At 38.4% G+C, this 24,953-nt stretch overlaps 2 protein-coding genes across 2 annotated transcripts; both read right to left on the reverse strand.

The window, feature by feature from the left end:
- Positions 1-118: 118 nt before the first annotated feature.
- LOC132698724 (probable ATP-dependent RNA helicase spindle-E) lies at positions 119-12,002 on the reverse strand. Its single transcript, XM_060664941.1, has 18 exons — positions 11,576-12,002; positions 10,940-11,506; positions 10,723-10,887; positions 9,709-9,899; positions 9,492-9,646; positions 9,095-9,429; positions 8,419-8,581; positions 8,029-8,369; positions 7,183-7,418; positions 6,955-7,119; positions 5,717-5,876; positions 5,448-5,654; positions 4,029-4,244; positions 2,970-3,098; positions 1,040-1,594; positions 735-856; positions 449-667; positions 119-395 (listed from the first exon to the last, which is right to left on the reverse strand). Exons 1-18 carry the CDS (start codon positions 11,798-11,800, stop codon positions 236-238), a joined length of 4,311 nt encoding a protein of 1,436 aa, XP_060520924.1. The 5' UTR covers positions 11,801-12,002; the 3' UTR covers positions 119-235.
- Positions 12,003-13,155: 1,153 nt separating this feature from the next.
- Positions 13,156-22,044, reverse strand: LOC132700038 (uncharacterized). Its single transcript, XM_060667116.1, has 3 exons — positions 21,892-22,044; positions 16,155-16,445; positions 13,156-14,940 (listed from the first exon to the last, which is right to left on the reverse strand). The coding sequence occupies exons 2-3, from the start codon at positions 16,356-16,358 to the stop codon at positions 14,659-14,661; spliced, it is 486 nt and encodes a 161-aa protein (XP_060523099.1). The 5' UTR covers positions 16,359-16,445; positions 21,892-22,044; the 3' UTR covers positions 13,156-14,658.
- Between the last annotated feature and the right edge of the window lie 2,909 nt (positions 22,045-24,953).

Genomic DNA, 24,953 nt, shown 5'->3' on the forward strand with positions numbered 1-24,953 from the left:
TCGTTTTTCACACATTTCATGTCAAAATTTCACAAGAACACATTTCAATTCTTTTGATGGTACATTTGAACTAACGCATACAACCGGGGTCAAAAAAACGGCAACCAGCTTTAACCAAAACATTTATTATACACGCCTTGAACATTTCAAAGCTGTCAGATACATCCGGACAAAAACCGAACCATCATAAATCTAAACGTAAAAGCACAAGTATAAAAAGCCTTTTCAAAAATGGTCATTCGTCATCTTCGTCATCGTCAATTTCTTCGAGCCGCTCCTGGTACCGTTCTGCTGCTTCCTTGTGACGGGGCGAAACCAGATGGAGCCTGACCTCATAAACTGAGAGCAGCTCTGTTTCGCAAAGGACGCACTTGATCTCCTCGAATGGTATTATGCTGGAAGAAGGAAGACCGAAAGCGTCAAACCCATCGCCCTGTCCACTTCTTACCCGAGACTCATATCCTTCATCATTTCTAAATTAGTGGCGGCGCACTTAAGCGCCTCGGTCTGGCCCGCCAGCTTAACGAACCACAACAGGCCCCAGATGTCTTGCTCGTCATTGTCCATGCTCGGTTTGAGCAAGCCTAGGCCTCCGTGTTTGCCCCAAGCGGTACTGCGCGGCGCGACGTTGCGCCGGTCGATCGGTACGCGTTCCATTTTGATTAACCTGAAAATATAGGCGGAGCGCGGTTAGAGCTTAGTCGGGGTGGTAGGGCCGTGGTTTTCACACTTACTTGAACAGGTGCTCCTTGATTTTGATCTGGGTGTTAACTAACTCCTTCTGGGTAGACATGTTCCGTTCGATGTCGTTCAGCAGCTTCACGCCCGCATTCATTAGGTACCTAAGGCGGTTGATCTACGGGAATATATGAGGCGTTTGTTTTATTGCAAGGTCATGTGTATACAAATACAGAAATATGTCAAACTTTCCAATAACAATCAATTGATCTTGTATTTTCGGTTGGGAAATTCAAAAATGTTTTCTTAATTTCGACATCCATTGTATCTTAAAAAACAAAAGCCCCTTCCCCAAACTTACCATTTCGAGTTCCTCGATCGTCAGCTCTGTATCGAGCGTCAGGCATATGTCGTGGACGGGGTACAAGGGCTTGCCCGTCGTGTCGTTGCACCCGAGACCGCACAATACGGCAGCCACCAGCGTGTTGTCGTTGGTTAGCTTGGGTTCCATCGTCGGACAAAAGATGACCGCCAGCAGCATCGGCAGGCCTGGCAAATTCGGCATCAGCGTTGTCTGCCTAAGCTTTAGTCGGTTACCGTCGCCGGTCTGACTAACGTGCGCGGCCACCAGGAGGCGCGCGTGCGGACTTTCCGGCTCGTTGTCCAGCAGTACGGCGTTGACAGAGGTGCCCTCGACGTCGACGCTCTTGCTGCTCCCCGCCATCGTGCAGCAATACAGTTTGACTTCGAGCGGACTGAATGGACCGCGGAGGTGGATGACCGTGTGGTGACGTCCGTGGTCTACCTGGGGCGCCATGAAGTCGCTGTAGCTGACGATTTTGTCGTATGCCAGCCGGTTGGCCTCTTGGTCGGGGTTTTCGGCAGCTTGGACCGCCAGTCGCTGCTGGTGATTTTGCTAATCGAACCGACAAACTTCGATTAAAATACGCAACACGAGATTGACAGTCGCGCATGCCTTGGAATTGAAAATTGATTGAAGAAGAATTCTTAAATGTTTACAAATATCTGTGTTTTAATAATTTTATTGTTACCTTTTCAGTTTATTTATTTAGCTTTTAATCTTTGTTTATTTTTTGCTTGATAAGATTCCTAAAAAATAAATAAGATACATGAAAAGATTATGAAGCACAAAAACTAAGAATATAAGAAATCCAATTACAAAAGGCATGAAAAGATGTATGAAGTTTTACTATTTTATTTAAATCAATTATATATTTTTTCTCCTTCCTACTTCTCACTAATTCGGGAAACTCTGCTGTGAGCTAATTCATGCGTGCAAAAAAGGTGTATACCTTTACAAGTTAATACAATTGAATATAAAAGCATCAAGCGTAGTGTAAATATACTTTAAAACTTGTCAAATACACAGAAACAAAAATAGATGAAGATGGTCAGGTAGAAGTTCTAAAAGCTGTGGTCAAGGGACTTTTGTACTGTATAGGGTTCTATATCAATTAGCAGATTTCTTGTTAATTTTTAAAAAATGATAAAGTTTTCTGCCTGTTTAATATTATTTGGTAACTTATAAAAAAATATAATACAAGAATAGGTGGGCCTTTTTTCTGGAGATATTAATCTATGTAGGGAAAAATTTAGCCCAAAGTATTTTATTCAGATGTTACATTCACCATTAAATTTGGTGAATTCTTCCCTGTTTTGATGAGGGTGTGGAGAGTGTAAAGAAACAAAGTTTTTCAAAAGCTCATATTTTAAAATTGTTTAAAATTGACTGCACATTTGTATATTAGAACTTTTCTATGCTTGAATAGCTAAAACAATACTCATAAGGAGTAGCAGGAGTATGTTACTTTTTTGCAAGCTGTTCTATGGAACTAAGATTTTGGTCAATGAAAATCCCAAAAAACTTCGTGTGGACAGACTTTGAGTGTTCAAAGCCACCATCCCAGAGACTCTGTTCTCTGGTTTGATCTGAATGATAAGTACCTGGTTTTATCAGTTAAAAGTTTGTTTTTTGTGAACCAGTCCTGGGCCGCTTGCAAGCGCTCATTCGACATCCCAAGCAACTCTGACAGCCCCTAGGTTTGCGTTGCTTTAGAATGGTTTTTATTAGTTACTAGTTATTAGTTAGTTAATTTTCAAAATTTTTCTTTTTTTTTTGTCAATTCATTTTTAAGGAATATCTAACGACATTTACGCATTTAAAACATTTCAATTCTAAGTTGAGGTCATTTTATATTATTTAAGAAATTTTTTTTCCTTAATTTTTTTAATTTATTTTAGGGTGTCAAAAGCATAAATTTCAAACTAACCTCCGACCGGAAACTAGGCGCGCAGACCTCCGCGAAATGTTTGTTCAGCAAGTACTGGTTCAAGGAGATCTCCTTGTTCTCGCTGCGATACAGAGTAAGCTCCACCACGTCTTCCACCACCGAATATACCTAGAAATTGAAAATTCTCGTTCTATTACTTCCGGGGCCCTTATTCCTGACCGCGATAGAACTAAAAACCCAAGAGTGCACAATTCCTACTTATTGACAACTAGTAGAATTTTATTTCCCGAACAGTTCTCTCAAGTTATTTTGCAGGAATGAATCAAAGAAAGAGAAAATTAATTCTGACAGTTCCAGCTTTTCAAATGTAAATTTTAGAAAGGATAATAATAATTTATTTTTACGGGAATATATTTTGCGTCATGTTGAAGAATGCCGAAAAATTGTTTAACGTAAAAAAAAATATTTTATATCAGAAATATTTTTCATCACCAGTAATAGTAATTGGTGATGTATAATTTATTATTAGTGGTAATGGAATCCTATCCCCTGTGCTAAGGGAAATGCTCTTGTTTTCTACAAACTTGACCTACATTTTTATTTTTAAATTCACCCAAGTCTAACTTTGATCTGGAGATCTTAATTTTACTGGTAAAAAACTTAAATATCAGAAGAGTTGACTCACTTTTATACAGACTTTCCATTCTTGGGATAGGCATTTTGAAATATTGGTCAAAATATCGGTCCACTCTACCTAATTGACAGTCATTGTTTTGCTTAGTATTAGTTGGCGACAATTTTGTAGAGAATATTTCTATTCGCGTATGGATGAAATCCAACCATAATTTCTTTTTGGGCGGAGGGTAAGTGGAAATACTGTGTCCCCGTTTTTACATTATCATAGAAAATTACCTAAATCCTTGACTATTTTAGGATAACCTCAAAATAATCACAAACGTTCGCTCGTACTCAACAATGCGGTTTTGCGGTTGACAAACCATGGAATAAATAGAAAGACTAAGAGAGCGTTGTTAGGAAGTGATATTTTATTGCGGTCAAGGATAAGGTTTGGTTTCATTGTGGAGAGGGGAGTCTTACTTCTCCGTACAGCAGGATTCCTTCGGTCAATTTCTTAAAGTCAGTGTTCACTTCTTCGTCCCAAACACCCGACGGATTGAAACGAAACGTCGGTTTCACGCCGTGCAGCTCGCACTTGAACGCAAGCGGCGCTATCACGCACTGTGGCCGTTGCGGTACGTAGTACAGCTCGTCGGTTTGCACCTCTTGTAGGTTGCCGTAGTCGATAAATCTGATCTGCGCTGGCGAGCAAGTACCCGGACACAAAAGATAATAAAAAAAAATCACAAAAACCAAAATTAACGCTATAAAAGAAAATTTAAAATCAATTAAGAAAACGAAAGAAAAAACCAAAGATAAATGGGTCAAAAGAATGGAAAACAGATAAATGGGCAAAAAATGATCGCCTTATAGTACCACGAATGCTTCCAAAGTTCTGAGAATTTAGCTATAATTTTAATCAATATTACAATGTGGTTTGCCGCCATTAAAGAACTTTTTTGGTGTCTCCTCAATGCAGCTTGATGGTACATTTTGCGTCAGTTAAACTTTCAGATGAAACTCTCCATAAGGGTTTTCTCAAATTTGGTAACAGCGTTAATTATAGTAGCTAGTACGACAGATTTGGAACCGTAGTATCAACTTTACAACAGACGGAACTGCAGCAGCCTTAATTTTCTTTTTTGTAAGTTTGCGCCATGCATTGGATCAACTTTTGGTGTCAGGGATTAAATAGGGAATGCAACCCGGTTTTAAAACGATCGATAAACAGAACTTTTCCATTCTACACACTTACCAAATATTCCTTGCAGCAGCTGAATAATTTTTTTAGATTTTCACAACTTTTCCATAGTTACAAAAGATGTTCTATAAAAGCGCGTCATCTCATTAGAATACCTAAATCAGAATCAACAATATTGCAACTAGCTAGTTGCATAAGCACGTCAAGACTGGTCTGGAGATCTAGAGATAACCACAATTACGTCACATGTACGTAGTAATGTAAGCTTTGCTTAATACGTGATAGTCTGACATTATCACCAAATTTTTTTCTGGGGTCGGCGGAGCAAAACTTGGAAATCCACAAAAGGCACAAAAGGGTACCCTCTATAAATAACCAAATTAAACAAAACAAGAATCAAAAGAAAGGTAGAAAGTCTGAAAAATAGATGAACTCATAAAACAGTACAGACCAAGCTGATCTATGCAATTTCTCTGTGGTGTGCTTTACATGTTAGATTGATAATTAATAATTTATAAATAGTCGATAGGTGGATTATGGTGTAATACTCGTTTCAATGAGCAAATATATAACCATCTCAGGCAACTAGGTGCTATTTACTGGATGTACATTTAAATATTATGTTAAACCGTTTGTAAAAAAACGCTTTTGTAAAAATTGTAGTTACTATAAATTGAAAGAAAAAAGGCGACACAGACCTGATGGACCCGCCCGCCCGTCGTCAGCACCTTGCATCTGTAAAACTGGCCGTCCTCCCTGAACCTGGCAGCATATATCTTGTCCAGTTTGACTGTCTCGGTCACCTGCATCAGCACCTGCTTATTAAGAGCCTCATCGATCTGCTGCAGGTACACATTCGTTTCTTCGGTAGCGTTCTGCGCCCAGAAATTCCCCGTGTTTATAAACTGAAACAAAGAGGTGGTTGCATTTTAAAGGTTGCCGAACGCTGCAGCACCCCCTGACGTACGTTTGATATATGTAGCGAGATGAAGGTAGTGTCCATCGTGGGTAACGGCGAGTACTGCACCGACGAGTAGCAGTTCCGTCGCTCCTGGTACAATGCCTTGCCCGACGGCATGTTCCGACGCAGGCCGTGCTTCTCGGCGAACTCCCACGCCTCGTTGAACCTGGAAACGCCCCGCGACCCGTTATTAACAGACTGATAAGCCCCGCCCAATCGAAAGATGACGTATAATTGAGACTGCAATCGATGACGGTCTGTCTTCGGCTTATTTTTTTGTTTTCTTAATTAATTAATTAAATAAAAGGACAAGGGACAAGGAACTTGTATTTAGTTGTTTAATTCTCATATTCGCATTGATTGATAAAAATATATAGGGTGTAAAACAATTCTGTGTAGAAACGGTGGAATATCTCAAACAAAAAACAAACTATTAATATTAAATGAAATATTCTTCAATAAGACAAAACATGTCCCCCGTTTTCCCCAACCACTGAAACCATAAATGGAAACCCCCATTTTTTATTATAGAATCGGAGTTTATGGCACAAAAACCTCAAGTTTTCTTTTGGATTTTCTGGTAATCGCAAAAAACGACTTACCGTATTTCTCAAGAAAAAAACTGTCAATGCTATGAATCTAAATTTAGTGTTATGATACCTTCATTTTATATATCCCTCTAAATATCGTTTATAAATGAATGTCTAAAGAATGAATTTCTGAAGAAGTTTATAAACAGCTTGCTTACTATACTATTTTTATGACGCCATTAATTTTTAAGTAACCAGTGATGTGTGACCTGACCAACAGAACTGACGTCAAAATACCATCAGTATTTTAAATATATATAGCGGACATATAGGGAGTAGAAAAAATATATTAAAACATAGGTATGATAACACCAAAAGCGGATTCATAACACTGACCAGTAAACTTTTTAACAAATAGGATAAATCGTCTTTTCGTGAACACAGCGCCATCTTCCGAAAGTTAAGAAGGAAAATTCGGACACCCGATGTTTTTGTGACAGAACCCAAATCTGCAATAGAAAATTGTGCTTCCATTTAAGATTTCAAAGTTGCTTCCTTTTTTTGGGGTGGGGGTCACCTTTGGTGTTACAATTTTTTAAAGACATTTTTTTTGTTTTTTGATCAATTGTGTAACTCTCGAAATGTTCAAACTTTTCCATACTACGCCTCCGTTACGTTTATAGGAGGTTGTCGTCATCGCGTCCACCCACTTACGGCAACACAGTCAGCTGGAACGGGTAGTGCAGCTGGCGCTTGCGCAGTATCTCGTATACTGGCAGCGGCACGCGTCCCGGTACATTAGTCAGCCTCTTGTGGCCATCAACGTTGACGGTGATCGGTTCGCGCGACACCGCCCCCTTGAACTCGACGTAGATTTTCCTGAAAAACGCGCAATGACGGTCGCTGTGATTGTCATCCGCGACGTTGCCGCTTTGCACTCACGAGCTACCGTCGAAACCGATCTGCACGTCGGTCTCCCGTTCGCCGTCCTCTCGGATGAGCCGTTTGATCGATCTGACGTACACCTGACCCGGCTGCTTCGGATCCATCCCCGTGAAGTACACGGTGGAGAAGGGGTCCCGACCGCCCACCGTCTTTACCGCCTCTCGTTCTGTCATCTGGCTCGAATCAGGCGTTTTGATGAAGAAGTTCGGGTAGAACGCGCCCGCCACTATAACCTGTCAATTTTTCCAGATTTTTTGTTTGCAAAATTTTGTTTGTTTAATACAATTGATCTTTACAACGTTTTAATCATTTTAAATTATGCAAAGTTCCTCTCTTTCTCTCTATGTGCTTAATCTCTCATTAGAATTATAACCAGTTGAAAAACAGACATAATAGTACGCCTAGATGCACTCCTACTCTGAATGATTCTACATTTAGAAGGTGAGATAAAACGTCCTCTAAATATAGGACTTGAACACAGAAAACGACCGAGGTTGGTGTTGTACACAGGCACCTCACTGAAAAACCGACTAAAGACGCCATCTTCGCAGTCACACGTATAACGCTTTTAGCAATGGAAGCGTGAAAATAACTACGATTCGGCCACTACTACAGCATATTATTCTTAGATGATAACTTAATGGTTGACCACACCCACCTCTGTAACGGTTCATCCGTATGAACAGCTTAAACTAGTATATCAGAGCAGTAGTCTTCGCTTAATTTACACTGGAAACGGACCTGTCCAAAATGTGGTGTACTAACATTCAAAGAAACATTGATATACCTGCTGCTGCGCGACCTCGTATCATTTTACCAACTCTGACGACCTTGGCCACCCACCTTTAAAACCATCGGCTTCTCTGTATCGCCTAAGGTCACCTTGCCTGGCCCGTCGGTCTCTTTGATCTCCATCCTCTCCAGTCGCTGCTTAATTTCCATGATCAACAGATTCCACTCCTTCAGACCCTTCAGGCTGACCAGGTTGGTGCGGCACCAGAACATCTCTTCTCTATGGGACGCGAACGCGTTCTCCCGCTTCAAATTCACCCACACCGTGTACAGGTTAAGCAAAGCTATCAGGTCGCTGCACGACCCATCAGACCACACCAGCAGCTTGCGATAAGCGTCCAATCGTCTCTGAAACGGCACGGAAAATATGTTCTGGATGGAGCATCCGGCGGCTGCGAATTTGTCCCGTTAGTAACAGTCCACGCCCACTTATGCCCTCACCTATGACTATAGTCTCTTCAAGACAGCTAAACAACTGACCCAATACAATCAGCTTGGCCAGATGGACGTCTAGGGGAAGGCCTGCCATCACGCGACCCAAAAAGGTTATGTCGCCGTCAGCGTTCGCGGGAACGCCGCGACACGTCTTCAAGAGACCGCCGATCTGAAACAATCGTCCTGGTAGATACAATTGAACTGACGGTAGACGTCCCACCACGTCCCACCGTTTAAACTAGTTTAACCTATTCGATGGGCCGGGAAGACGTTTTCAAAGAACGGGATAATTACCGCCCGAGTTTATAGTTGACTAAACGACCAAAAATCAGACGGTTAGTATTACGTAATTTAATTCCTACCGGCGTTGCTAATAAGCGTTGACGATTCGCAGTAATACACACATAAATTTGAACAGGTACAAATGAAACTATAGGATATTTTATTGTGCAGAGGCAAGGTAGAGATGAAATTTTTTGAAAGGGCGGGATATTTAAAGCAAATATTAGGAAACATGTTAATTTTTCAAAGAAAATTTCACAGGCTACTGTAATGCTTTTTACAAAACTTCTGGATTCCTCCTACGGTTTTTGCTTCTCATGCTATTTTAAAAAAAACATAGCCATTTTAATGGAATTACATGAAAAGGAAAAACAAGAACAGAAAATAACTCCAGTCGCACCTCCTTCAGCAGCCAAATGGTGGTCTCGATGTTCCTGAGGGCGGGTGGACTCATCGCCAGCGCCAAGATCTGCGCAGGCGTCTCGTCCAGCTCGAGCATTTTCGCCTGCAAAACGACGTGTTCCAGTGGCGAGTTGAGGATCTCTGGCGTGCCGTGGCGGTTCATTTCCATGTAAAATTCGCGGGTGACCAGTCTGTAGACGCGACCGTCGCACGTCCTCCCTACCCTGCCTGCCCTCTGGTCACAGTTAACATGCGACGCCCATTCCAGCTTCAGGGTCGAGTATTTTGTCTCCGGATTAACAGTCATCACTTTAGTCTGACAGAAATCGATCACTGGAACGTAAGACACGCTCCTTAAGCAACCAGTGAACCACCGAGTCCGGGCCACTTCTTACCGAATGACGAGTCAGGCACCGTGACCGAGCTTTCAGCGATGTTGGTCGACAAGATGATCTTTCGGGTGTTGGACTTGGATGGCATAAAGGCCCGAGCTTGCTCGTCGTTGGGTAGTGACGAGTGAAGGGGTATGATATCCCATTTCTTGCCATCGCTACAGATTGAGGAAGTTGCCTAGTTTAAGGAACGAACGCTAAGAGAGGGGCCGATACTTACGGGTCCTCTTGAGCAAGACGGCTATGCGCCTCTTCGATTTCATAGATGCCGGGCAAAAAGACGAGCACCGTGCCGTTACGGTTCATACCTGAGTCGCCTCGCTCGAGCCGGTCAAAGATGGCAACCAGGAACAGGAACACGTTCCACACCTCGTTTGATATATTCGGCCGCATTAAGTCAAGTTTTGGCATCTTTGGAATAAAAGCAAAGCGTGATCGAAACGTTGCCATGAGTATATATGGTTGTGACAGGTTATATGTTTACCGAAAACGAAACACTGTTCTAAATCTAAATAGTTCTAAATCACCAAAGGATTTTGTAAGTCTTTGAATATCTAGTATCGTGGTTTTCAATTTTTGAGAACATTTAGTTGCTGTTTCCTCTTCACTATTTTTGTATCTTTAATAAAAAGAAATATAAATTTAATATCGCCCTTTATGTCCACGATTTGACAGGGATTTTTTTGGATGTGATTTTTGAGAAATTTGCCATAAGAACTTATTTTTGGAAAATCTGACTGGTACATACTACAGTTATTTTCATAGTCATTCCTGAGTCTATTGAGAATGTGACCCAAATAAATATTTAATTAATTAATTATGATAAAGTGCTACAGAAATTAACTAATAAAATGAGCTAACCAAAAAAGTAAGATTTAAAGGATTAGTGACTTTATTTTCAACCAAACAGTTTTACATCATACCTTTAATTATTCTTGTCTTGCCTTAAATAAACAAATAAATAATCAAGGAAAACCTTACACTTCACCCATTCAAAACAATCAATCATAAATTTGAAGCTTACAATTTGTTCTGAACGAATAATCCCTGAATTGATTCCAGAATCTGTCAACAATTTCCAAATAAGAAATTTAATACTTTTCTTTAGCACACAAATTTTTTTATCCAGATAATGTAATAGTTCATATAACCAAGACGAGGCAATTTAAAGTTCATGGTTTGTTTGACGCTATTAAGGTTAAAATGAGGATAAACCGAAAACTTTTTCTCTTACATTTTGGCTGATCTTGTCAATCTGTTCCAGATAAAAAATGGTTTTGGTGTAGGGACTCTCCTTGTTGATGGAAATGATAGGCGCCCGAATGGTCTGCCCAAAGGTCTGTCTGCGAAAATAATATGCAAACTCGTCCGCTTTTATGGTGGCTGACATCAGCACAATCTGAAACCATAATTTTTTTCATAGGCCCCTCTAATGGAAATCATCATTTCACCTTCGTTTGTGGGGAATTAGTAAATAAAAATTTGCGAACAATCAACAGGAGGAAATCGAGCTCCTGGTTGCGCTCGTGCACCTCGTCAATAACAATATGGGTGTATTGTCGCAAAGACTTTGCCTGTATTAGTTTCTGCAGCAGCACCCCGATTGTCATATAGGTGATGATGACGTCTGGGGACAACTTCTTCTCTAAACCAACCTGATACCCGCAAACGGTTCCTAAAGCCCAGCCTCTCTCCTGACAAACCCTTTTGGCAACGTTTATCGTAGCGATTTTTCGCGGCTGAGTGACCACGATGTTGCAGTACATATTTTTCTCGCGAAAACTGTCCATAATCATCTGCGGCACTTGAGTGGTCTTGCCGCAACCAGTCGGGCCCTCAATAACTATCACCTGATTAAGATCGATCCTCGACAGGATCTGTTGTTTGTAAGAGTCGATGGGCAGTTGCTTCTTTATGTCCGTGTTTAGTTTGAAATTGTAAGTGCGGTAGACTTCGGCAGGCAAGCTTTTCCTACCCGTGAACATGCTATCGACTTCGGAAAACCCTGTAAAGGTGCTCTAAAATCAGGGCAAAAAACAAAATCAAAGATTCTATATCAACAGCAGAACATAAAACAAGTCCTTTACCACATCGTCAGCAAATCCTTTAGGCAAACCAGTGTTCGTTGGTTCCCCATATCTTTTAAGTTCCTTTTCGACAAACTTTTGTTCATAGAGTTTGTCGGTACACTCGCCATCGTCGCTGTCCGAACTATCAAAGTCGTCGTCGCCGTATGAGACGCATATCGCTCCGTTTACTCGACCAGTGGGATAAGTAACATTTTTACCCACTTTCTGCAGTAATTGGTTCATAACTAGAGAAAACTAGCAATACCCCCTTATCTACAGTGTTACTAGAATTACATCGAAATAAATTGTTCCAAGATTGCTGGGTCGGAAAAATAAATTAAAATCTAAAATCCAAAAAATTCTATTCAACCCCTGTTTTATATTATATTAGTAATATAATAATCCTCACAGACTACACGAATTCAATTTCGTAAATATCGCTGTATTTTTACCTGGTCAGTTTTGAACTTTTCAAGTTCAACTGAATATTATTAGTTCTGTAGAATACCTTAGACGTATGGCAGTTAATTTATTTTACGTCTGGGATAAATTGTAGGCCATATAATTTGCGGCTCATTAATTCGCTTGCTTTGGCCGCATTGCCCTGAGGTTGTGTCCCGCACAGGCGAATCGGTTTATAAAAGGAGGAGGAGCAGACGGGTTCTCTTTCTCGCTTTCGCGCGGATGTGGTGGGTGATTTTAAGAAATAAAAGTATTCCGAAGCGTCCCGGTGTGTACATTAACCAAAATAAACCGACCCGAAGGATGGCCATCAAAATTCTGCTTTATAGATGGATAAACATTAAAGCACAGAATACTACAATATTGTTTGGTGCTTACAGAATTCTTTGGTTAGGGCTCGGTTACTTTGGCTCACCACAAAAGCGTCGGTGTGGTGGTGCCAGCCAGCTTCCAGAAAAAATAAATCCAACACTTTTCGTGTTTATTTCCCCCTGTCCTTGTGCGCAATAGTAAAGAATACAGTTTGTACCCGCGAGGGTAACATTCGCAGAACTTTGTTTTTAAAATAATGTAGTTTTGTTAACGTTTATTAGTGTGTTCTTTGTAACAAACCAACTCCGCTGTATAGAAAAGCAGTTTCATCCCAATGTTATGATATTATTTACCGTTTTTTTTATATAGATTAATCCATTTAACATCGTCCCTTGCATCGTGCTTGACTGAAACATGAGTTTGCACCTATAAGAGATTAGAATTAGCGGAATGCCGTTCTGTGTCGAACCCAAAGTCTTTTCGGAACCCCGGGTAACAAAATTTAGGGTAACATGCTCCACAATTTATTTTGTGGTTACAATACAAAATGATTCATCAAAATTTATTTACTGACTAAAAAAAAAGTAAGAGCAAATAAAAAAAATGCAGAAAAGGTGTTTGCATTATTCCTCTACGTTTAGAGGGGTGCCCAATTTGTCTTCTAAAATTTACATATTAAAACAAAAAAAAACCTAACGTACTTTTACATTTAATATGAAGTTCAGAAGTAGAATGATGTTATGTGAAATTGGAACTAGTGTTGTGTCAATCGTTCATTTTACGAGGACCGAATCAATCAGGTAAAAGTAAACGACATATTTGATTATTCTATATAATATATTTCTTTTTAATATCGTAATTTTATACAAGTCTCTTTTGCATGTATATCATAATTTTACGAATATTTAAATATACAAAATATAAGTGCTCAGGAATTTTGTTGGTGCGTTTTTGATTACTTATGTCGACGTTACATCCTAAAGATAGTAGCTAAAGTTAGGGATATATTTGAACACAAATTTCACATTTACGTTGGTACACAATATAGTAGTTGTAAAGTTCGCATTTAATCGCATATGAATACGTTAATTTGTTAATTAACTTGGTATTTGTATAACGAACTAAAGAATTCGGAGTTTATTGTATATAAGTCTCTTTCTGCCGTTGTAAAACATTTCGATTGATACTCGAGAAACATACACTTGCAATTTATTTTTTTTCTATATCTCGGCGCTTTCCTCTAAACATATTTATATAATGTATTACACCTACACACAAATACAGGGAAGTCTCTGACTAACGCTAGTAGTACACATCCACAAGTACGACAAATAGAAATCCGTCCATTTCTGGGTATCGTCAAAGGCAAACATACGTTTTTCAGTCTAACAACCGGGAAGCAAAGCGTTCCCGTTTTCCGCCATACTTTGTTGACAAATATATAGCTTAAGCGCGTCGTACGCCGTAAGACGTAATACGTAAGGAACAAAAATGGATGACATTAAAATAGTGCGAAAATCATTAGGCGTATTGTATAATATTATATGGTTTATTTTCGGCCGTAGACATACATATAGAGCTTGTAATTCCTACAAATGGAGGTAACAGTTTCGCTAAGTCTCAGAGTCTGTCTCTAACAAACCCATATCGGAAAATATGAGATCATTAGGAAAGCAGATTAATTTGTTACTAGTTTACAAAAACTGGATATAGGACCCTATATTATTTACATGTTTAATGAAAATGTTGCGTTTGCAAATTTCATTTTCGCAAATTTGTGAGTGGATTAGCGATTTAAAACCCAAGGGGCGTAACACATATTATCGACAAATGATCCGATGTAATCCTAATGCAAACACTAAAGTGCCTAAACATTTAGAAAAATATATGTATATTATGTAGCTGCATTTTCGTTTCTCTTGCAATCAACGAATGTCGTCGCCTTTTGCTCAAACATCGCGAATGCAATATGCGTATGCTCTAAAGTAAGCTGCGTATAAAACCGCTACTTATACATAGTCAGGAATTTCGTATAATTGTGACAGACGCTATTTTAACAACAAAAATACCTGTATCATTTGGCATTAAATTTCGATTGAAATCGTACGGTGTTGCCGTCATTTGCACGTATTGCGTTCCGATGAATCGAAATAAAAGGCACCCCAACACGTCATTGTTAGAAAATTATATCCCCTTTTGTTGTTTATTATTGCGCGACTCGTACGTGTATCTCGTTGAAATGTAGTGGAGGTGAGAGAAAAAAAAATACCCTTCACGTGGCACTGCACTCAAAAACGACATCCTCTCTTTTTCTCTTTTCCTCGATTTTACAATATGGTACAAGCCGACCCGTGGATAACTTCAGAAATAAACATAGGCGTGCCCGCCCCTAAACCACCGTCCGTTTTTTCCTGCTCGTTTTGTTCGTACTCGCAGTCGAAGTAATGACTTTGACAGTCGAGGCATCGACACTGGTCCGACATCTTACACGTGATGCCGAATTGTTTCGCTACTGCTTTGTACAGCTCTTTGCTCGACTTGTGGATAATTTCAACGCTTTTATTGGCCTCTGTGGGAGACTGATCGCTTTCCTGAGCTTTCTGTCGGTTCTGCAAAGGTAGTCAGCGTCAAGCACGTATACAAGGTGCTTTCAAAGTACTCGACCAAACTTTATGGGGCGATATTAAGATAAAAAATATCAAACAGTAAGTGTTTTGTTTTCAGAAATTAAAATTGACTTTTTATAAATACTTCAATGATCTTCCGTCCGATTTAGTTGAAATTTGATGGTGGCATTTGTGGTAACAATGGGCTTTAGTCCCGATTAGAATGAAGTTATTGAGTCCAGAAATACGCCCTTAACAAAAACAAAATTGCGCCACCGACTTCTTTTCATTATTATCATTTTTTTCGGAATTCGCATTCAAAATCTCACGTTTTCTATTCCTTCAGTTTTTCCATACCTCGTAAAGTTTGTTTGTGATTATAAATGTTTTTTAGTTTTTGCTATTCAATTTTATTTTTTTGTACCGAAAACCAAACGAGCGACATAAACAGGAAAACAATACTGATTAAGTTTGCCACCACAGTTTTTGTTTATCATTAAATAAATCATCTCTCGAAATTTGGAGAGCTACTTAAAAAAAACCTATGTAATTATCGTTTGTTTACGAGGCATACAGGGTGCTTTTCTTCAGGCAAGTTGAATAATATCGACATAATAGTTTTAACCTAGTTTGCCAGGGCTAACTGTAAGATACCTAATTACGCACCGATCTAGTGTGCGGGAAGCGTCACTTTACCACGTCAGTTCCCACGAATCGGAGTCACTTCGGACATTTCCGGGATTTTACCGCACGGGCTTGGGAGCAATCCGATGTTCTCGGAGATATTTCCCAGGGTTTCAATTTTGACGTTTGTCAATTCTGACAGTCATGTAAGTGAATGTATTCGTGTTTTGCAAAAATGTACGCAAAAATTAAAGGTCGTAGAGAAAGTGTAGTATGCAACACGTTCGGTAAACTTTTTAACTCATTCGTTTATTAAACACTCGCTCCGCTCGTATCAAATAAACTCGCGAGTCAAATGCCGTTTACCGCAATTGTTGCATAATATACTATTCTCTGTGCAAAACATAGATGCAGGTACAAATTCAAACAAATAAGTTAATTCCATACCTCCCTGTATGCCGGCAGTCGTCATTTTCAAAAGTTCGACCGAAGAAAACAGCGATTTCAAATCGCGACGAGGTTCAGATTCGATTAAGTAAATTACGCGATGTGACAACAACACAACACACCCTGTATATTCGCAGAGGTCTCACCTCTTCCAAGACGTGTTCATACGAAGGCGGCGGACTCGACGGCACGAACTCTTGGTTCTCGCCCGATTCAGGTACCGTTTCGTGAAGGATGTCGTTTGTGACGCCCTCTATCGGCGACAGGGCGTCGGCGTCCACCTCCGTGGGTGTCTCGATCGAGCCGCTTTTGGACAGCGAGTTCGACTTCGACATCCTGCTGAATTTCATTAGCTTGAAGGGCGCCAGTTTGACGGCAGCTTGGGTGTTCCCTTTGTATGACGTAGCTCAGTAAGCTACGTCATTGTTCTCCACGACCTTGAATCATAGATTAATTTACCGACACCGAAATTGCGTTTTTTTTGTTAGGAAAAGGCCTCAGAGTGCCTCCGGTAGAAGGTAGTCAAATAAGTAAACTACATTTCGTTCCACATAGCTACTAGAGATATAGTGGCCCTGAATATACTGACATTACAGGAACTTATGAAGCAACTATGGAAAAAATTTTGAGAAGGTATTTGAAGCCAATAGCCAAACAAATTGTGGTAAAGGACATTTAATATGCGCCTGCGCGATTATTTAACATTAACATGGGTGCTGACAGTGCGTCAATTCAATGTTCAGGAAAAAAAAAACGATTTACGAGTGCGGAGGTTGTTGTTTAGAAAGAAACTGGCATCAAGTTCAGGTTAGTGTGTGACATTTATGGTCATGAGCTGAAAGTTCTTCATAGGGGTCTAAGGAGCGTGAATTTTACAATATTAACGGATCCTATATTAACTAATAGTTGTTCACGTTGATCATACAGATTTCGGAATTAATTGTCATTACGTACTGTTTCCACTAAACAGACCAAACAGAAACAAAACACTAATTCGTGTCGAATAAAACAAAACTGCAACTTTTCGCTAATTTTTTGAAGACTGCCGTTTTATGCGATAAATCAGCTCATGTCTGGTTTTTCGGGTCTCACTCGGAAGCGGTAAAATCAAAAGTTTTAAACTTGTTTCAAATCTCTTTGATTTAGTGCAAACGGTTCTTGTTTTCTATTTTCGACTTGTATTTGGCTTCATTAATTTGGAAGCGGATTTTTTGCCAGGTTGGTAGGTCAGTACAATATAGTATTTTTATAAGGAATAGAGGATTTATCCTAAATGCTAGAGAAATGTAATATATATACATATAATAATAATAATAATAATACTAATAATAATAATAATAATGTTTATTTTTCAAGATACGTACACGCCAAGTTATATAAAGCTATACAAAAGAATAATAGACTTTGAAGCAGCTTCCTTTCCAAAAGAAGATGCTGTTGAAACCAACTAAACTTATAACATAGAAATAATATATATTACAACATTTCATATTCCCCTTAAATACCGTGTACCGTATGTAGAGAACGCTATAAAAGAATGATAAGATATAAAAAAAAGAAGAAAGAAAGAAGACAGGGCTACAGGAAAAAACATGTTTCTTAATTTAAATTAAATGCTATGGTACTTAATAAACAATTGTTAAAATGCCGTGCTAACTATGAACGTGTCAAAAAATTACATTTCATGTGTCTTTGCCAATATATTGGGTAAAATCATTTATTTTATATTTATTAATTATAAACTCAATCTGATAGGAGAGCACGTTTTGACAAATTATTTTTTATGAACAGGTATAGTTAACAAATGTTGTCTACAAATATTTATGTTGTGAACATCCGTACGATATTTTAGTTGTTCATGAAAATAGGAGGGACATTTTGACTTAATTATACAGACATACCGAATGCAAAGCACGTCGCTCAACCATCGAAGGTCATCCCAACTCTTCCAGCTTATAGGAAACTCTTTGCCTTCCCCAAATTGCCTTATGTAAGAATTTTGGACTTTTTGTATCTTTTTAATGTTAACAAAACCCAGTATATTGTATATACAAAATTAAAATGTGATAGTAATAATGTTCCACGCAGAAGTTTTTTGAGATAAGGAATGTCGGTGCGAATATAATAACTTCAGCTTTGAAAATGCTCTCTTCATACATAAAGTTCTGTGTTCTGTAAATTTTAAACTAACATCAATAACAAGACCTAAGTTTTTGCATGAATTTTTGACTGAAATTGTACTGTTCTCCAATCTGAGTCTTATGGATTCCGTAAACTCTTCTCGAATGTTATAACAGGGCTACAGATTTGGATGGATTCACTTGAGGACGGTGCTTATCACAAATTTTTAATAGATTGTCAAATATATACTTTGACAGGTTTTCTGAAAATTTGGCCAAATCTCGCTTTGGGAAACCGAGTTAAGTTTTTGGAGATTGCTGTTTGAAAAAAAAAGGCGCAATGTGCAGGCGAGTTTGAAATTTATGGGCATGTGCGGAAGATCATTCACTTCTCTACTAAAATATCATAGCGCATCAATTTTTACCGGCACTATATTGTCCATTACGGTTGTTACTTCATCGGAAAAATCAGTGATAAGGAGTTGTAGGTTTGTTTCAGTTTTCTTTTTGTCCTTTAGTTACAAAAATACAAACAAAACATAAACAAAAATAAACAAATAAAACATAATATGGTGCATTATTTTTCGGTCGATGGTGCGCATTCTAAACAATGAATCTGTATTAATTAATTACATCCATGGTGAAATCCACTCTTAGATATGGTTATGAATATCTCGGGAACACCACTAGATTTGATAGAAAACCCGCTTTACACGCAAGAATTGGAAGCAATGAGAAAACTGTTGTCACCTATACCTATTAGGACGATACAGTTAGGAACTTTAAAAGCACTGTCGGTTTCCCCATGAGGATTTTTCCTTAGACAACTACAACCGTTCCAGAGACCTACCGAAATAGCACAAGGACGTCCGTAAAATGTCCTCGGGATATTTGACCGGACCTGGCGTAAATCCTAGGCATATACTGTTTCAGCTAAGTTTTGGTTAAGACTTCTCACGGATATACGATGTTACTAATTGGAACGTCCACAGTATATCAGTTACGGATGTCCGTAGGATGTTTGTTAGGACATACTAAGGATATCCAGTTATACTACTATACTGTGAGGATATAGGATCTTATATGGATATACCAGTGGACCTTACTTATTAGGTTATTTCCAACAGCCTATGCGAAATGCTGGAAAAGTAAAGTAAAGTGGTCCAATTGGATGTACGACTACAAAAATTCTATCCCACTATTTGGTACTCGCGTGTGATGGAATTAACCTATTGGGTATGGTTGGTGTAGTCATCACTGGAGCAGCAGGCGACATTTGAAATGCACAAGTTTTTTCCAATTAATATTTAATCTTTAAAATTGAAGGACTGCCGATTGATACCAATAATAAAACACATTTTATACACATTTTTTTCTATCGTAAATATGAAAAAATTGTAGCTATATAATATAGCAAACATATAGAACAGCCTAACCTAAAGTATCTTAAATACAGAGTAAGATACTATATCTTCTGTCATTCTTTGGTGAAAGTAGCTCTTTTCAACCAAGCAGCTATTGAATTCTCAGATTCTTTTGAGGTTTGTGATGCGTTTGCCTTCTTATCCGCACCTGAAAAAAATTTTAGTTTTGAGAAAGACAGGTTTTACATATCTGTACTTTATAAAAAAAAACAAGACTGGTATCTCATATGTTAAAAAAACAGATTTAAAAAATTCCTACATCCGCCTTTTACGTTAAGGCTTGAGTTGACGCTGATAGTACTCTCATGAAAGTGATCTAAGATGCTAATCTCCATGGTGATGTAGGTACATACATATTTATGTAATTCATTTCATTAAATACTTATTAAACAATCATTGGTAAAATCTCTAAGATACTATGTATATATATATATATATATATATATATATATATATATATATATATATATATATATATATATGTGTTCGAAGTGTTTTCGGAGCGCGAGCATTGAAGATGCCAAGTGAGATTTTGGCGAAACGTCTGCAGGATTCCAGTCGGATGCAGGATTTGCAGGATTCCAGTCGGATGCAGGATTCCAGTCGGAGTTCAACGAGCGAACGGATGATATCCCGGAGTATAGTGTCATCATATATATATATATATATATATATATATATATATATATATATATATATATATATATATATATATATATATATGTCTAAATAAAATTGCTCAAAAAACATGAAAAGAAAGTGGATTTTATTTTTGTTTTCAAAAACAAAGCAATAAGATACTATATTTTAGGTATATATACTCGGTCCAGTAATCACTCCTTTAAAAAGGTATCAACTAAGCAATCGCCATAATATATATATTTTTTCAAAATAATAAAGCTACTTACCAAATATTAATTTGGTCAATTTTAATTTTGAAAATTTGTCCTTTTTCTTCATGGCCAACCAGTTAAAGTCAATTGAAATCAGCGGGGTCAGAGCTTGTTTTACAAACTCATAACTGCCGCCGCCGCCTGATCTTGCTATCTCGTTGACCTAGCAAAATAGTAAAAAACAAGGCATGATGTTGGTGGACTACAGAACAATGCTTTATTCAGGTTGGAATTTATCGAATCTTATGTTATATATTACCATAAAGCTTTACTTACATGAATTATTAGTTCTTGAGTAATAATAATACCACAAAAAAATAATTTAAATGAAAGCACTGAAAACAGTAGGCACAACACACAAAATACTCAAAACAGACCCCAAGTCGCCGTATACCGTATACCGCCAACAAAAACAAGGCTGAAAAGATGGCGGACGACGGACGGAGGAGAAGTCGATGAGACTCGAACGAGTCCGGCACGTCACGACCGCGAATAGTTGCGTCATTGGTTGCAGTCGAACGGTGTTTTTTTTGTGTATTTTTTTTACTTAGATGAATCCGTATTTTCTATGGTATTTTTATTAAAGAAACGTTTCTTGTCTCGTTGGTGTCCAAAAAATAATAAAAACAAGTTGATTTTAAAGGTTTGATTCCGGTTCTTTTTTAGGACTTGCCAACACTGACGGCGATGCACAAAAACGTTGACAATAAAATGTTTCCCAAAACACCACAAATCTAAATCTCGGTTGTTCAAAAAATTTAAGCTTTTACGTTTCATTTTGTTTTACGGTTTTTGACTTCACCTAATGTTTCCATTATGGCGCAAGGAGATATTCTCAGGCCATCTATTTAGAGGATATCTGAGGTATATTGTGTACAGCAAGCTATCCATTCAGAGATGTATTTTACAGTATGTTCTTAGTATATATGCTAACGTATATCCTAAGAATATCCTCGACATGTCTCGCGACATGCGACTTCAATGGGATATTGACCGGATACGCCAGGAATAATGTGTGCTATCTGGGTAGGGTCCCGCGCCACCCTTACAACGGATCTTATATGGACACCCTGTATTAGAACTTGTTATTTTCGCGGTACACGGAATTTTTTCAGGCCGGTAAACACCGCCGCCCTCGTCCGTCCGCCCCGTTATATCGATTTACCCCACGCGCACCTTACAAAGCTGCCTCCGGGCCGCCACAACACCAATTAATATCACAAGATAATTACCACCCGATTACCGGCCGATGATAAATCGACTCCGGACTCGAAAAAATAACGCCCGAAAGGGATTTTCGGCAACGGCAACGATATAATAGCGTTGTGACTGGCGCGATATTTTTCTCGAAGGGTAGGCCGTGGAAGCAAATCTACATCGTCAAACGTCAACAAGCCGCTTGCTCCTTGCATCACGATAACGTTTCCAACACTTTCACCTACTCACCGCGAGGAGTTCCTTCACGTACGGGCATCTAAAATTGCTGAAAATCGCCGGAGACTGCGACGAAAGTAAATAACGAATATTAGGCCGACAGTTTAGCCTCCGCCAAGGACGATCATTTTACTTGAGCGAGACGACTGTAGACGGCGCTTCGGTTAAGGGTGGCGGACGAGTCGGTATTTGCGCCGGTGCCGTAGCAGTTGTCTGGACGTCACCCCTTGAGCGATTTTGGCCCAGTTCGCCTATGGGACTAACTAAAACCAAAGATTGAAAAGTTCCAATCGCCCATCTAGGCGTTTCAGTGGGATTAGTCAACTTGGTATTTCTAATTCATAATAGTATTCGGATTTTTATGACAAATCATGTAAGTTGCTGTATATATAGAGGCCGTGATAACAGGAATTGACGCGACGATGAAAAAAAAATGTTGAAATGGGGCATTTAATTAATGTGCGCTTATTTGAAATTTCGTTTTCAACCAATACGATCTGGCGGAGTTTAACAACGAATATGGCCGCTGACAGTTCGTCAGTTTGACAGGTTTCAGTTTAGATGTGACATTTTACTGCAATATTTTCTCAAAATATCCCCAAATGTTGTTAAATATTCTGGTAAAACGAGTTAGTGCATGAAGAACTAGGTTTAGAACGAAAATAAATAAAAATAGAGGTTAGTGGGTGAAATTTACAGGCATGCCAGGGAGATCTACGCAAATATCAAATCCGCCCGACGCGCATCAAGTTTTGTCCTACCAAGGTCACTCTGTTATTTAATAGCTATATGGAAGTTGTAAACAAATGACGTCGATTATACAATTCCTTAATGCCTAAGCGTATTGTTATTTCTTAAAGTACGTCTTGTTGGTATTAATATGCCGGGTGTACCAGCAAGGGCGGTTATTTTCGAGTTTCTGAAATGTCTATCCGGGGGCGTAAGCTGAGTAAATTCAAATGATTTTTGTTTAATGTAGTAAAGTAGTGACAACATTTTTTTAATTAAATGTCTACCAGGTGGCGTTTTCTTTAACAATTTCAACAAAAATAATTTTGTGGAAATAGAATGCAACGATATGACTTACTTTAAGTTATAACTTGATATTTCTGCTCACCAGCATAAAAGATTTTGTACACTTTCCTGAGGAAAATGTTGACCTTTTAAAATTTGTTTTTTTAACCTTCCAAAATTTTATGATTTTTTTTTTGTGACGAACATGCAATCTCTATCATAGTGTTCTGTCCAGAGGTTATTGCGCCTATATGGATGTGCCATAAAATGGCTTAAACTCAAATAGGAACCCATATAACCCACAACACCTCGTAGCATATGAGTGACATCATGGAAAGTAATGTGTGTGAGTAGATTGCGCAAAATTTAGGCATTTTAAAATGGTATAAATAGAATGTCACAACAGGAATGTGCGCAAAATTTGCAATCTGTTGCGCATAATTGTGCAAAATTTGGTTTATAAAAGTTTTAATATGGTTGACTTTGGAAGAGAATTTTCTGTATTTTGGAAGTTCGTACCTAACTTTTGCCAGGAAGCTGCGCAACCGTTTTAAATTGAAGGTGGGTAAAATTTCAAATTAGGTATGCAAAATTGAGCAAAATTCAAAGAATATTATGTGGACGAGCAGAAGACTCTGTTTTTTGATGGGGGAAGAAACATCCAGTTTATTATTTAATGACATAAAAAAAGATATATCGTTGCACAAATTATTTTTGTTGCGATTATGTTAGAAAACGCCAGTTAGTCGCAAGGAAAGCAATCGCAATCGCGCATTGATAGCACGGTTACCTACCTGGTTACCTAGGAAAAATGTGAGCAAGATTTCCTTTGGGTTGTGCGCATTATTTTGATTATTCGTGATAATTTACACGATATATATGTGAGGGAAACATGATGAAGCCTAAGTTGTGGTGCTGTTTTTTGCATTTTTAGATAGATCGTTCTAGCGGTTTCTATTGTGCTTTTGTGTGTAAAGTTTAGATTCTTCTTCAAGTGCCGCCTTCGTTCGGAAGGTTGGCATTAACAAAGTTACGCGTATTTTCGAGACTGCTGTTCTGAACAGATTGATACTGGTGGTGTTGAACCACTCGGGTAGATTTCTTAACCAAGAATGTCTTCTCCTTCTTTTGCTTGAGATTTTTCCTTGCATTATGAGTTGAAGTATTTGATATTTGTTTCATCCTTTTTTAGTAGTTAACTTGCTTCTAACTTTTAACTTTTTTCAGATGATTTTACTACCATATGCTTGATTGGTCAAGTTTTATTTAAAACATCTTCTGAATACGTATTGAAAATGATGGATAAAGGAACAGAACTCTGCCGGACTCCTCTCTTTATTTCTGTTTCCTCTTTGTTATTTTCCTCTTTCCATATTATAGATTTGAAATAATCTTAATACCTTTAGAGTCTAGGTTTTTGTCTTGTACGCGTTTTGTGACGAGCTTTGTGCGAATTTATGTGAATAGTGCTTCACGAGTGCGGAGACTATTTCTAAATCTAAATTGTGTTTCATTGATATCTTGTTGTGGTATTATCGCTGACTTGAAGATGCCATTGCACAAATACACCTGGACGTGACTCCTCTCTTCTTACATGAGTTTAAGAATTTTGGCTGGTAGATTGTCTGGGCCTAGTGCTTTTTTGATCTTCAGTGTATTCAGTACTTTTAAGACCTTTGTTATTTCAGGACCTTCATTTATTTTCATATGTTCAAGATCAACTTTTTGTCTATGATCTTTGAAGAGATTCTCCACAAGATTTTTCCTTGTTCTTGGTGTTTCGTATAATGTATTGGGTCGATTCCGTTTTTTTAGTCCCGTTAGTTTTTTAAGTTTTTTTTATGTATATTCAAGCTGTCATATTTTTGTTGAAATTCTTCAATTTATTCGCACTTTGTTCTATAAAAGATTTGTTCTTGTATTTGCAGTTGTATTGCCTTGTATTGTTCGCATTTATTTGTAAAAGCTCTTTTTTTGTTCATAAGGTGAAGGATTTTATCGGTCATCCACATTTTGCTTTGCCTTCTGTGTTCTCGTTTTACACATTGCCTTCATAGGTT

Source organism: Cylas formicarius, unplaced genomic scaffold (assembly GCF_029955315.1).
Source record: "Cylas formicarius isolate icCylForm1 unplaced genomic scaffold, icCylForm1.1 PGA_scaffold_10__41_contigs__length_53128322, whole genome shotgun sequence".
Taxonomy (NCBI): domain Eukaryota; kingdom Metazoa; phylum Arthropoda; class Insecta; order Coleoptera; family Brentidae; genus Cylas; species Cylas formicarius.

Bases quoted from the DNA above. Each gene is read 5' to 3' on its own strand.
- LOC132698724 (XM_060664941.1), bottom strand. From the start codon at position 11,800: ATGAACCAATTACTGCAGAAAGTGGGTAAAAATGTTACTTATCCCACT. The intron at 9,647-9,708 runs GTAAGTATCGGC...CTCAATCTGTAG, and splicing joins CGTCTTGCTCAAGAGGACCC to CGATGGCAAGAAATGGGATA. The intron at 5,655-5,716 runs GTACGTCAGGGG...TCTTTGTTTCAG, and splicing joins TCTCGCTACATATATCAAAC to TTTATAAACACGGGGAATTT.
- LOC132700038 (XM_060667116.1), bottom strand. From the start codon at position 16,358: ATGAAATTCAGCAGGATGTCGAAGTCGAACTCGCTGTCCAAAAGCGGC. The intron at 14,941-16,154 runs GTGAGACCTCTG...CTACCTTTGCAG, and splicing joins ATGAACACGTCTTGGAAGAG to AACCGACAGAAAGCTCAGGA.